Source organism: Silurus meridionalis, chromosome 28 (genome assembly GCF_014805685.1).
Source record: "Silurus meridionalis isolate SWU-2019-XX chromosome 28, ASM1480568v1, whole genome shotgun sequence".
NCBI lineage: Eukaryota > Metazoa > Chordata > Actinopteri > Siluriformes > Siluridae > Silurus > Silurus meridionalis.
In genome coordinates, this window is record NC_060911.1 from 11,404,722 (window position 1) to 11,419,031 (window position 14,310).

At 39.5% G+C, this 14,310-nt stretch overlaps 1 protein-coding gene across 13 annotated transcripts in view; it reads left to right on the top strand.

The window, feature by feature from the left end:
* prom1b (prominin 1 b) overlaps window positions 1–14,310 on the top strand; it is a 107,413-nt gene that overhangs the window by 17,021 nt on the left and 76,082 nt on the right. For all 13 annotated transcript variants that reach the window (XM_046842839.1, XM_046842833.1, XM_046842835.1 and 10 more), the window contains 3 exons: window positions 1,867–1,928; window positions 2,029–2,055; window positions 2,904–3,109. In XM_046842839.1, coding sequence (XP_046698795.1) covers window positions 1,867–1,928; window positions 2,029–2,055; window positions 2,904–3,109 — 295 coding nt within the window. The remainder of the gene's footprint in view (window positions 1–1,866; window positions 1,929–2,028; window positions 2,056–2,903; window positions 3,110–14,310) is intronic.

The following is a 14,310-nucleotide window of genomic DNA, read 5'->3' on the forward strand; positions in this document are numbered from 1 at the left end:
TATATATATTTGTTTATTCAGTTTATTGTAATATTACAATAAGAAATTCTAAACACATTTGACAATAGTGTTTATTTGTCACATGGTTCTTTCCAGATTTGTCATACCTGTCTGCAGGACCTGTTTCAATTTCATAGCATTATGGGTTTTACCTCTATATTCATATTATATTTATTATATTTATATATAAATTCAAGCCAATTTAATACCTGAAATTACTGTAGATGCATCTATTAATGTCAGTCTTTATTTTATACGTCAGTGTTATACCTCATGTGTAAGGCTGCAACAACTAATCGATAAAATCAATAATTCTAAATAATAATATTCGTTTTTAATAAATGCCGTTATCTATTAGTTGGGCTGCTCAAGTTATGGGGACAGTAAGATAACAGAGCCACCAAATAATGCAGAGTACAGGGTCAAACGGTAGCGAGAAAAAGTGTGCATCTCAAGTCCCATTGTGTTATGAAACGCAGTATCACCAAACACGAAAACCGAAGCGAGCGAGCTCCTGATCCCAGCTTCTGACCTGACTTTATATGGTCGCCTCCCGGTGACATTACTAGTGTTGGCATACAGACATTTCTAGAATTATTTTGTCATTATCATATATTTACATCATTTTTTAAAATGCTGTAGATTTTAAAATTATTTATTTGAAACATGCACACAGTTACTATGATAGAAAAAGTGTGCATCTCAAGTCCCATTGTGTTATGAAACGCAGTATCAAGTGTAGCCTTTGAAAGGGAACATTCCTGGTTATTTGTGTGTAACCCTGTTCCCTGAAAAAGCGGAAATGACTGCTGCACCTCATTGCCACACTGTGGGTGTGTCTGGCTGTTTTTTCAGATAAAGGCATAACCTGAAAGTCTGTCTGTGTCGGGTCTGTTTATAGTCTTGCAGGTATAGCCATTTAGATACTGTCACCCGCTGAAGTTACACAACAACACACATGTACATACAGTATATTTACGCCTGGTATAATATAGTGGGTATTAAATTCAGCAAAACTTTAAAACGAGACAGGGCAAACTCGAAGTTGGGGTGGGCATAGGCCAATAACAGGTCATCACCAAACACGAAAACCGAAGCGAGCGAGTTCCTGATCCCAGCTTCTTACCCGACTTTATATGGTCGCCTCCCGGTGACATCATTAAGCTGGAGTCTAGGAATACCACCTGCACACATACAAACCACAAATCCCATAAAATGCAATACAACCCGCAAAATACTGAAGGTTGTAACAGGCCCTTCTCCCTTGATTGCTCAGATTGGCCGGGTGACTAGCTCTTGGAAGAGTCCTGGTTTTGTTACACTTCCATTCGAGAATTATGGAGGCCATAAGAAATTTTCAGTGCAGCAGCAATTTTTTTGTAGCCTTCCCCAGATCTGTGCCTTGCAACAATCTTGTGTCTGAGCTCTGCAAGAATATTCTTTGACCTAGGTTTCTGCTCTGATATGCATTGTCAGCTATTCAGGAGCTGTATAGGTATAGCTGTATATAGGAACTGTATAGTAAGACGTGTGCCTTTCCAAATCATGTCCAACTTTTCCACATGTATACTCCAGTCAAGGTGTAGAAACATCTGAGCAATAATAAAGAGCGCTTGGAGGCACCTGAGCCAATTTTCAAGTGATGACATTACTAGTGTTGGCATACAGACATTTCTAGAATTATTTTGTCATTATCATATATTTACATCATTTTTTTAAATGCTGTAGATTTTAAAATTATTTATTTGAAACATGCACACAGTTACTATGATATCAGGTTTACAAATACTTTATATATGTACAAATATTGTAATATGAAATTGCCCACAATTGTGGAGTCAACAAAATCTTCACCTTTTTTCACAGATCTTATTGTTAAGATTGTGCAACAAGACATGAATGGAATCAAAGCAAAGGCGCTCCAGAAGGTGTGTTTCTTTGTGTAGTTGTGCATATATTTTAATTATTATGCTATTCTCACCTTTGACCATGTTTTTCTGCTGCTTCTTTAACATGATGAAACAACAGCCTGAGAACATTGTCCTGATGCTGCAGGTATTCATTTCCTATCACATCCTTATACTACACTAACTGTTTTGTCATTTGTCCTTGTCATTACATTTGAATCCCATCTTAAAATTTTCATCTTGTGTTCATTTATTTAGATGTAAAATGTTAATATATAATGGTCAAATAAAAATAAAGTTGACAATAAAAGTTGAAATAAAACTATAAAAATACAATGTATGATAAAAAAAAAATAATATATATATATATACACACATACACATTGCCCATCCAAAAAAAAAAACCACCTGGATTTTACAATATATATACATCTTACATTTGTATTTTTATAGTTTTATTCTAATTTTTATAGTATTTAATGTTTAATGTCTGACACTGTGATAGAAGGGTGTCTGCAAGAGTGAAAGGGAAAGTTTATAGGACTGTGGTGGGACCTGCAATGTTGTATGGTTTAGAGACAGTGACATTGAGTAAAAGAAAAGTATTAAGTTAAGGTTCATTTAGAACAGATACAAATGCATTTAAGTTAAGGCAATCATGCGATTAATCACAATTAAATATTTTCATTGACTGACAGCCCTAATATTAATATGATGTGAGGTCCAGTTCCCAGCATGTCACTTAAACAGGTAGTACTAATGGCTACTTTTTACTATACTATATAATTTTTACTATTTAGTATCTGTACTTCTACTTCTAAGTCTAAATGGTGTTACCTCTGCACCTCTGCTCTAAATAGTGTAAATTGCAACCTCATGACTTATAAAGGATGAAGTAATCTTGTTTTGAAATGAATCACGTAAGGTTTTTCATAACTAATGAAATAAAACATGACTCATATTTTTCACCTTTTTTTCCCTACTCTCTTTCTGAAGGCTATGTATTATGAGATTGGCTTTATCCTGCTGGCAGCTCTGGGTGTTATGTTCGTGCTGCTGATGCCACTGGTGGGTTTATTATTCTGCCTGTGTCGGTGCTGTGAGAATTGTGGAGGCGAGATGCACCAAAGGCACCGCAAAAATGCTGACTGCCAGCGTGGCTTTTACACTCTCTCACTTATCACCTCATCTGTGTTTATCACGTATGTATATAAACTTATACTGAAATATTTTTAAGTGTTCCAAAGCTCAAGGCGCATTTGTCATATACACTATACAGAGAAATGTATGTAAACAACTGAGTTCTCCAGCCATTTGTGCTTCTGCCTTACAAGCTGTTGGAGCTAAAAAAATTGTAAAGGGAGTCTTTGGAATTTTCCCTTCAATTGAACCAGAAGACCCAAACCTTTTCCAGTATAATGCACAAAGCCAGTGCAATGAAGATATGCTTTACATGGTTTAGAGTAGACGATCTTGATCTTGACGGCCTGCTATAAAGTTCTGACTGGTGACTAAATGGAATGGAATGGAATGGGAAGCACGTATGGTCAGGTGTTCACAGTCTTTTTTCAATATAGTATAGCAATAACTTTTAACTGACTTGAAACTATTGGGTTTATTAATCCGGCCTGCCGAACGTGACCAAATTCTATTAAAATACATTGAGGAAAATAAGTATTTGAACACCCTGCTATTTTGCAAGTTCTCCCACTTAGAAATCATGGAGGGGTCTGAAATTGTCATCGTAGGTGCATGTCCACTGTGATAATTATCTAAAAAAAAATATTCAGAAATCACAATGTATGATTTTTTAACTATTTATTTATGATACAGCTGCAAATAAGTATTTGAACACCTGAGAAAGTCAATGTTAATATTTGGTACAGTAGCCTTTGTTTGCAATTACAGAGGTCAAACGTTTCCTGTAGTTTTTCACCAGGTTTGCACACACTGCAGGAGGGATTTTGGCCCACTCCTCCACACAGATCATGTAGTTCTGGGCTAATTTCTCACCTTCCTTAGGATCATTGAGACCCCACGAGGTGAGATCTTGCATGGAGCCCCATTCCAAGGGAGATTGACAGTCATGTTTAGCTTCTTCTATTTTCTAATGATTGCTCCAACAGTGGACCTTTTTTCACCAAGCTGTTTGGCAATTTCCCCGTAGCCCTTTCCAGCCTTGTGGAGGTGTACACTTTTGTCTCTAGTGTCTTTGGACAGCTCTTTGGTCTTGTCCATGTTAGTAGTTGGATTCTTACTGATTGTATGGGGTGGACAGGTGTCTTTATGCAGCTAACGACCTCAAACAGGTGCATCAAATTTAAGATAATAAATGTAGTGGAGGTGGACATTTTAAAGGCAGACTAACAGGTCTTTGAGGGTCAGAATTCTAGCTGATAGACAGGTGTTCAAATACTTATTTGCAGCTGTATCATACAAATAAATAGTTTAAAATTCATATATTGTGATTTCTGGATTTTTTTTTTTAGATTATGTCTCTCACAGTGGACATGCACCTACGATGACAATTTTAGACCCCTCCATGATTTCTAAGTGGGAGAACTTGCAAAATAGTTGGGTGTTCAAATACTTATTTTCCTTACTGTAGGTACGGGTAAACCTTGTTCAATTTACCTTTCCCCTGTAATGTCCACGTTTCCCCAAAAGATGTCAAACTTCAGATATATTGACCTTGTTTGCGTGTATTACCGTAATTTTCAGACTATTAAGCACACCCAAATATAAACCGCACCCACTGAATTTTACAAAGATTTTTATTTTGAACATAAAGACGCCACACCTGTCTATAAGCCGCAGTGTTTAATACGGAGTGGACAACAAAATATTTTTTCGCTGAAGTCTGATCAAAGGCTGTATGCCTAATATGCCAAGAAGCTGTTGCGGTTTTCAAAGAGTACAATATCAGCCGTCACTTTGCATTTTTCAGATGGTGTTCTGTCCCCTGTTCCCTGTCCCACTGTCCCCTGTCACAAGACCCTGAAACCGCACCAAGAAGTTCAGCTCCAATGTAATCTGATATATATAGTGTGGGTGCAGGTTTTTTATTCCAACAGATTAAGCGCCACACCTGATAATCATTGAAAATGAAATCATTAGATTTAAACAGGAAGAATTTGGTTTGGACTAGGGCTGCAACAACGAAGCAATAATCGATAATAATTGATAATAATCGCTAATGAAATTTGTTGTTAACGAATGTCTTTTTCGATTAGTTGGGTTGCTTAAGTTACTGGTTAGCCTGACGGTAAGATAACACGGCCGCTTGGGAATATGGCAGACAGTACAGGGTCAACCGGCAGCAGGAAAAAGTGTGCGTTCCAAGTCATCCAAGGCAATGGAAGCATTTTATTTTATTTAATGGGAAAATTTTATATTAAATGCAACAAAGAAAACTGTACCTTTTAAGTTATGCAAAGTGGAACTTGGGTAGCACGGATGTACCACAGTGATGCAGGAGCATGTGAAAAGAAAACACACTGGTGTCACGGATGAAGGCGAAACATAAGCTTGCATAATCCTCATCGTGTAAAAATGGTATAGTTTAATAAAGTGCTATCGTGTTTGTTTACAGTCGCACTGGATCTGTTCTGCCTTGACTCGTGAGCTTCAGGTTGTGCAATCAGCTCGCTCGTGACAGTGATGAATTGATTAAAACGGTGCAAACAAACAGCAAATCTAAAAGAAACAAATAACAGCAGCAGTAAAAGATTAAATCTTTTAGTCATTGTTGTGGTTTTTAGCAAATGATTTTGCATTTATACATTTTCGTACACCAATGCATATTTATTTTTTTTTTTTTTAATCTAGCCTGTTAGCTTGCTGCCTTTCTATGTTCTATTATCTTTTTTATAGCATTTACTATAACAGTAACTCATCTGTTTTCAAACGTGATTTACTGTGACTTTACTATGTTCACATGCTTGTTTTCACTGTTTGTATATTTATAACAAATAATCAGCCTCCATGTCAACCAGAGGTGGGAAGTAACGGAGTATAAATACTTCGTTACTGTACTTAAGTAGATTTTTCTGGTATCATTACTTTACTCCACTATTTATTTTTCAGACAACTTTCAGCCGAACAACCGATTTCTTGTTACTGCGTGTCTTTTTCAATCCGCTGGTGTATAAAGTCCTGACTGTCACTCTTTACGAAGATAAGAATAAGCAGGGCAGAAGGCAGTTAGGAGTTTGGGGTTAACATGGATGAGACAGAGGGAGTCAGTGATTTCAACATGACTGAGAACAGACACATTCATGATTATCATCATCTTTTCTCTGCTTGTGTTCTATATGTGGGTCTTCAGCCTGGATACATTTATTAGGTAACAACATTTTTAATTCGTTTTGTATTTATATATATATATATATATATATATATATATATATATATATATATATATATATATATATATATATATATATTTGGCTGTCAAAATTTAAATTCTTTTAAACGGCGCTAGATGTTATTAACACGCTATCAATTCAGCACGCATTTCTGTTTTTACCATTTTTATAAAAAGTTTAAATACATAAAAAAAATAACTAAATATAAAAGAGGCGAAATTAAAACCTCCAGCAAAACATACACTTATTCACGACGTCCTTTCTTTACTTAGATATAAAATAAATAAATAAACTCCACCGAAAAATTATTGTAATCAGTAAACGTTTGTTTTCTTTTTGCGCAAAGTCTCAAATCAAACACCAAATCCGCCATGTTTTACACATTTAACCCTCTGGGTGGCGTTTTGTGGGTTTTTCCCTCATAATGGCGACACGAACATAAATGACTGTCTTTATTGATCGTACAGATAAAAACAATACATCATTCAAATCTGTAAAATGTCTATGATTATATATAAGTAAAAGCTTCTTAACTTGAAGAGGTGCACTTTCTCCGGTATCACCTCATTAGCTGTCCGTGTGGACATAGCAAAGGCTCTTAATGATGTCCACACATCTCTGCACTGTTATAGCCTTTATATTTAATCACTGTACATATGCTTCATATATATATTACATGCTGTACATATGATACATATTTTTCTGCACTATTGCTACTTTTTGCACTTCTAGTAGATGCCAAACTGCATTTCGTTGCTGTGTACCTGTACAATGCAATGACAATGTTCTATCTATCTATCTATCTATCTGTCTGTCTGTCTGTCTGTCTGTCTGTCTGTCTGTCTGATATTAATATGATGAGGTCCAGTTAACAGCTAAAACGGGTAGAAGTAATAACTACTTTTTACTTAAGTACATGTCAGAGCCAAGACTTCTTTACTTTCACTTAAGTAAAAAGGTATAATCAGTACTTCAACTTTTACCTGAGTATTTTAAAACATGAGTATCTGTACTTCTACTTAAGTAATTGATGTGTGTACTTTTGCCACCTCTGATATATATATATATATATATATATATATATATATATATATATATATATGATTGCTACCTTTTGCACTTCTGGTAGATGCCAAACTGCATTTCATTGCTGTGTACCTAACAATACAATGGCAATAAAGATCGATCGATCAATCGATCAAACCATCAATCGCTCAAACGATCTATCTATCTATCTATCTATCTATCTATCTATCTATCTATCTATCTATCTATCTATCTATCTATCTATCTATCTATCTAATTAATATGATGTGAGGTCCAGTTAACAGCTAAAACAGGTAAAAGTATTAACTACTTTTTACTTAAGTAAATGTCAGAGCCAAGACTTCTTTACTTTCACTTAAGTAAAAAAGTTTATTCAGTACTTCAACTTTTACCCGAGTATTTTAAAACATGAGTATCTGTACTTCTACTTAAGTAAAGGATGTGTGTACTTTTGCCACCTCTGATGTCAACGAGAAGTCAGGTTGTTGAACTGTTCACCGGGAATTTTGTTTGTATCGGCGTTTAAAATGTTTTACAGTTAATTTTTTCTCGCTTTCATCGCTTTAAAATATCTAAATATCGTTTTGATTTCCTGCATCCTTCACTTTACGTTGGCTCCGTCCCGCCTATTTTTGCTTTTGGAAGAGCGCTTTTTTTCCCTGTTTGAGGGTTTGAAAGCAGTGAGCGGAGGATATTCACCAGAACTACGAACACACACTACAGTAAACACATTAAGGTACGTAATTTCTCTACTATGGCGAACATCCAGTTCACTCAGTGTGTGAAGTGTGACATGTTTAGTCAGTCTTTCTCCGTTGTTAGTGATAATTTTATCTGTGAGAAGTGTAAGCTAGTTTGCTCTTTGACGGAGAAGATATTAGCATTAGAGGAGTGCATCCAGAGTCTAGAGAGAAGTAGTGAGTGTGAGAGCAGTCCAGGTTCTGCAGGGGAAAGTCTGGATGCCCTAGGTGAAGGTAAGATTCCCCCAAATCCGGCACTAGAGCCCTCGCAGCGGGGCGAATGGGTGACGATTCGGCGGCATACTCGCAAAGCCAAAGCTAACGCTAAGGCTCGCCCACGGGAGCACCATTCCTCTCCACTTCGCGTGTCCAACAGGTTTGCTCTCCTCAGTGAAGCACCCGCTGAGAAACCTGAAAGAGCTCTGGTTTTAGGAGATTCCTTTCTGAGGCACGTGAAATTAGCTAGACCTTTAGGGGCACCAGCAGCACAGGTTATGTGTATACCGGGAGCCAGGGCGCCGGACCTAGCAGGTCAGCTTAGATTCTTAGGAAAGCACAGGTTCTCTAAGATAGTTTTTCACACAGGAGCTAATGATATACGCCTTCGACAGTCAGAGGTTACTAAGAGTAATATTATAGAGGTGTGTAAATTAGCGAAGGCAATGTCCGATGCAGTAACATGCTCTAGCCCCATCCCAATGCGACGTGGCGATGTAGCCTACAGCAGGTTATGGTCGCTGAACTGCTGGATGTCCGAGTGGTGCTCCAAAAATAATGTGGGCTTCATTAATAATTGGAGCATTTTTGAGGGCAAGGCTGGCCTGTTAGGGCAGGACGGTATCCATCCCACCCGGGAAGGTGCTGCTCTCATTTCTTGTAGTATAGGTAATAGTCTCAGAACAGCACTAGTTAACAAGTGACTGTCTAGAGCCAAGGCCAGGGAGCAGACAGACTGGCTAAACCGACCGTCTGCTAGCTGCACAGAGTCGTCACTCAGGATCCACCATATTGAGACTGTGTCTGTCCCCCGAGCAAACCAAAATATAGGAATTATCAGAAAGTCTGTTTTAGTCTTCTTCTTCTTCTTTCGGCTGCTTCCATTAGGGGTCGCCACAGCGGATCATCCGTCTCCATACCACCCTGTCCTCTACATCTGCCTCTTTTACACCAACTACCTGCATGTCTTCCCTCACCACATCCATGAACCTCCTTCTTGGCCTTCCTCTTTTCCTCCTACCTGGTGGCTCCATCCTCAGCATTCTTCTACCAATATAATTCATGTCCCTCCTCTGCACATGTCCAAACCATCTCAATCTCGCCTCCCTCACCTTGTCACCAAAACATCCTACATGTGCTGTCCCTCTAATAAACTCATTTCTAATCTTATCCATCCTCGTCACTCCCAACGAAAACCTCAACATCTTCAGCTCTGCTACCTCCAGCTCCACCTCCTGTCTTTTACTCAATGCCACTGTCTCTAATCCATACAACATCGCAGGTCTCACCACAGTCCTATAAACTTTCCCTTTCATTTTGCAGATACCCTACTATCACAAATCACTCCTGTCACTCTTCTCCACCCACTCCACCCTGCCTGCACTCTTTTCTTCACTTCTCTAACACACTCTCCATTACTTTGCACTGTTGACCCCAGGTACCTGAATTCCTCCACCTTCTGAAGCTCTTCTCCCTGCAACCGCACCACTCCACTGCCCTCCCTCTCATTCACACACATGTATTCTGTCTTACTCCTACTGAGTTTCATTCCCCTTCTCTCCAGCGCATATCTCCAGCTCTCCAGGCTCTTCTCAACCTGCTCCCTACATTTACATTTACATTTGCGGCATTTGGCAGACGCCCTTATCCAGAGCGACTTACAACTGAGCAGGGGGTGGTCTTAGGGCTTTTTGCTAAAGGGCCCAGCAGTGGCAGCTTGGTGATAGTGGGATTTGAACCTGTGACCTTCCGATCCAAAGTCAAATGCCTTAACCACTGAGCTACCACCTCCACTACTCCCTACTCTCACAACAAATCACAATATCATCCGCAAACATCATAGTCCAGGGAGACTCCTGTCTGACCTCGTCCGTCAACCTGTCCATCACCACTGCAAACAGAAAAGGGCTCAGGCCCGATCCTTGATGCAGTCCAACCTTCACCCTAAACCAGTCTGTCGTACCTACTGCACACTTCACTGCTGTCACACTGTCCTCATACATGTCCTGCACCACCCTCACATACTTCTCTGACACACCTGACTTCCTCATACAATACCACAACTCCTCTCTTGGCACCCTGTCGTAGGCTTTCTCTAAATCCACAAATACACAATGCAATTCCTTCTGTCCTTCTCTATACTTCTCCATCAACATTCTCAAAGCAAATAAGGCATCTGTGGTGCTTTTCCTCGGCATGAAACCATACTGTTGCTCACAGATGGTCACCTCTTCTCTCAACCTGGCTTCCACTACTCTTTCCCATAACTTCATGGTGTGACTGATCAACTTAATTCCCCTGTAGTTACTGCAGGTCTGCACATCTCCTTTATGCTTAAAGATCGGTACCATCACACTCCTTCTCCATTCCTCAGGCATCTTCTCACCTTCCAAAATCCTGTTAAACAATCTGGTCAAAACTCCACTGCCATCTCTCCTAAACATCTCCACGCTTCTACCGGTATGTCATCTGGTCCAACCGACTTTCCACTCTTCATCCTCTTAATTGCTGCTCTCACTTCCTCCTTACTAATCCTATCTACATCCTGCTTCACCAACTCCACATCATCCAACCTTCTCTCTCTCTGATTTTCCTCATTCATCAGCTGCTCAATATACTCCCTCCACCTTCTCAACACACTCTCCTCACTAGTCAACACATTTCCCTCTCCAACCTTTACTGCTCTAACTTGCAGTACATCCTTTCCAGCTCGGTCCCTCTGCCTGGCCAATCTGTATAAATCCTTTTCTCCTTCCTTAGTGTCCAACCTCTCATACAGCTCCTCATATGCCTTTTCCTTGGCTTTCGCCACATCCTCTTAACCTGCTGCCGCATCTCCTTGTACTCCTGCCTACTTTTCTCATCACTCTGTCTATCCCACTTCTGTTTTGCCAACCTCTTTCTCCTTATGCTCTCCTGCACTTCCTCATTCCACCACCACGTCTCCTTGTCTCCCTTTCTATTTCCAGATGTCACACCAAGTACTTTTCTAGCTGCCTCCTCATCACTCCTGCAGTAGTTGCCCAATCATCCAACACCTCCTTAACACCACTGAGCCTCTCTGACCTCTTCCCTGAACCTTACACTACACTCTTCCTCCTTCAGTTTCCACCGTCTTATTCTTCTTTCAGTCCTCACTCTCCTCCTCTTCTTCTTCACCTCCAAAACCATCCTACAGACCACCATCCGATGCTGTCTAGCTACACTGTCCCCTGCCAACACCTTACAGTCTGCAATCTCCTTCAGGTTGCATCTCCTGCATAGCACAAAGTCCACCTGTGTGCACCTTCCTCCACTTTTATACGTCACCCTATGATCCTCCTTCTTCTTAAAATAAGTGTTCACCACTGCCATTTCCATCCTTTTAGCAAAATCTACCACCATCTGCCCTTCCACATTCCTCTCCTTAAAACCATACCTACCCATCACCTCTTCGTCACCTCTGTTCCCTTCACCTACATGCCCATTAAAATCTGCCCCAATCACCAACCGTTCTTTCCTAGGTACACCATCTACCACTTCATCTAATTCACTCCAGAATCTTTCCTTCTCCTCCATCTCACAGCCAACTTGTGTTGCATAGGCACTGATGACATTTATCATCATCCCTTCGACTTCCACCTTCACAATCATCACCCTATCAGAAACTCTCTTCACCTCCACTACACTCTTACTGTACTCTTCCTTCAGAATCACCCCTACACCATTTCTCTTTCCATCCACACCATGATAAAACAGTTTAAATCCACCTCCAATGTTCCTGGCCTTACTCCCTTTCCACTTGGTCTCCTGAACACACAGCATATCTACCTTTCTCCTCTCCATCATATCAGCTATCTCTCTCCCTTTCCCCGTCATAGTACCGACATTTAAAGTACCAACCCTAACCTCCACTCTCCTACACTGCTCCTTTCCCTGCCGTCTCTGTAGACGTCTTCCTCCTCTCCTTCTCCTCCTTCGGCCAACAGTAGCCCAATTTCCACCGGTACCCTGTCAACTAACGATACCTGTGGTGGTCGTTGTTAACCCGGGCCTCGACCGATCCGGTATGAAATTCTTATTTGTGATCCGCATATTTGATTTGGCACATGTTTTACGCTGGATGCCCTTCCTAACGCAACCCTCCCCATTTACCCGGGCTTGGGACCGGCACTAAGAATGCACTGGCTTGTGCCTCCCTAATGGCTGGGTTCAGAAAGTCTGTTTTAGTAACCTGTATTAAATAGGACTGAACGCACAGCCAGCACCTCTGATCTAAAAATTGGATTGTTGAATATTAGATCTCTCACGTCTAAAGCGCTTACTATAAACTAAATTATTACCGACCAGGAGTTTAATATAATGTGTTTGACAGAAACATTGATTAAATCGAATGAATATGTAGCATTAAATAAAGCGAGTCCTCCTGGGTATAGTTACATACACCAACCCCGTCTAAATGGCAGAGGAGGTGGAGTCGCATATATTTATAAAAATAATCTAAACGTCACACAAAAGACTAAACAAAAATGTAAAACATTTGAAGTTCTTTACACCAACATAAAATATTCAGTGTCCGAAAGCAGGTCCAGTCAGTTAATTCCACTAATTATTATTTATAGACCCCCAGGGCCCTACTCTGATTTTCTGATAGAATTTGCAGATTTCATTACAAATTTAGCTACTTCTTTTCGACAAAGCATTAATTGTTGGTGACTTTAATATTCATTTTGATAATCAGGAAGACTCCTTAAGAGCAGCAGTTGTGTCCATTCTAGAGTCAGTTGAAACTAACCAGAATGTTATAGGACCCACTCATAGTGGTGGACACACTCTCGATTTGTTTTTAACATTTGGATAAAAAATAAAAAACTTAGTCATAATTCCACAGACTGAAGCTATTTTAGACCATTATCTAATCTCGTTTAAAATTTGCCTCAGACATTGCATTTCTACCTCACCACGTTACCGTGTTAAGCGTACTTTCACGTCAGCTACAGCAGCGCGTTTTATCAATAATCTTCCAGAAATTACGATATTAGACAGATCTCCGTCAGACCCCGCAGAGCTCGACTGGGCCACTGAACATCTAGAAACAACGTTACGTCACACTCTAGATGATGTAGCTCCCTTAAGACCAAAATAATCAGGGAGAAAATAATAGCACAGTGGTATAATGATCATACGCGCACCTTAAAACAGACCACTCGAAAATTAGAACGTAAATGGCGTCAAACAAAATTAACAGTATTTCAAATAGCATGGAAGGAGAGCCTCCTAAATGATAGAAAATCTCTCTGCTAGATCAGCATATTTCTCCACCCTCATAGAAAATAACAAGCATAATCCTAGATTTTTATTCAGCACGGTAGCAAAATTAACAGGAAATAAAAGCACTGCGCTAACATGCACACCATCAATAGGTAGTAATGATTTCATGAACTTTTTTAATAATAAAATTGAAAACATCAGGCAAGAAATCCAGACGGTTAATATAAATTAAAATTATTTCACAAGTAACCCTGTAAACAGCAGAGTAATTATAAGATACAGATAACTCCAGAGGTAATTGAACCTGTTTTAAAAATAATAAACTCTTCCATTAGCACTGGTTATGTACCTAAATCCTTCAAACTGGCAGTTATCCACCCCCTTATTAAGAAACCTGACCTTGACCCATGTCAGTTGTCCAACTACAGACCAATATCAAATCTCCCCTTTATATCCAACATTTTAGAAAAGGTTGTAGCACAGCAGTTATGCTCACACCTACTTATGAATAACATTTTTAAAATGTATCAGTCAGGATTTCGGCCTCATCATAGCACAGAGACAGCGCTAGTTAAGGTGGTAAATGACCTGTTATTGGCCTCTGATCAGGGTTTTGTCTCCTTACTTGTTTTGCTCGAACTTAGTGCAGTTTTGACACCATTGATCACACTATACTACTTACTAGACTTGAGAACGTTGTTGGAATAAAGGGAACAGCTCTCTCTTGGCTCTTATTTGACTGATCGCTATCAGTTTGTTGATGCAAATTGTGAGTTCTCCACA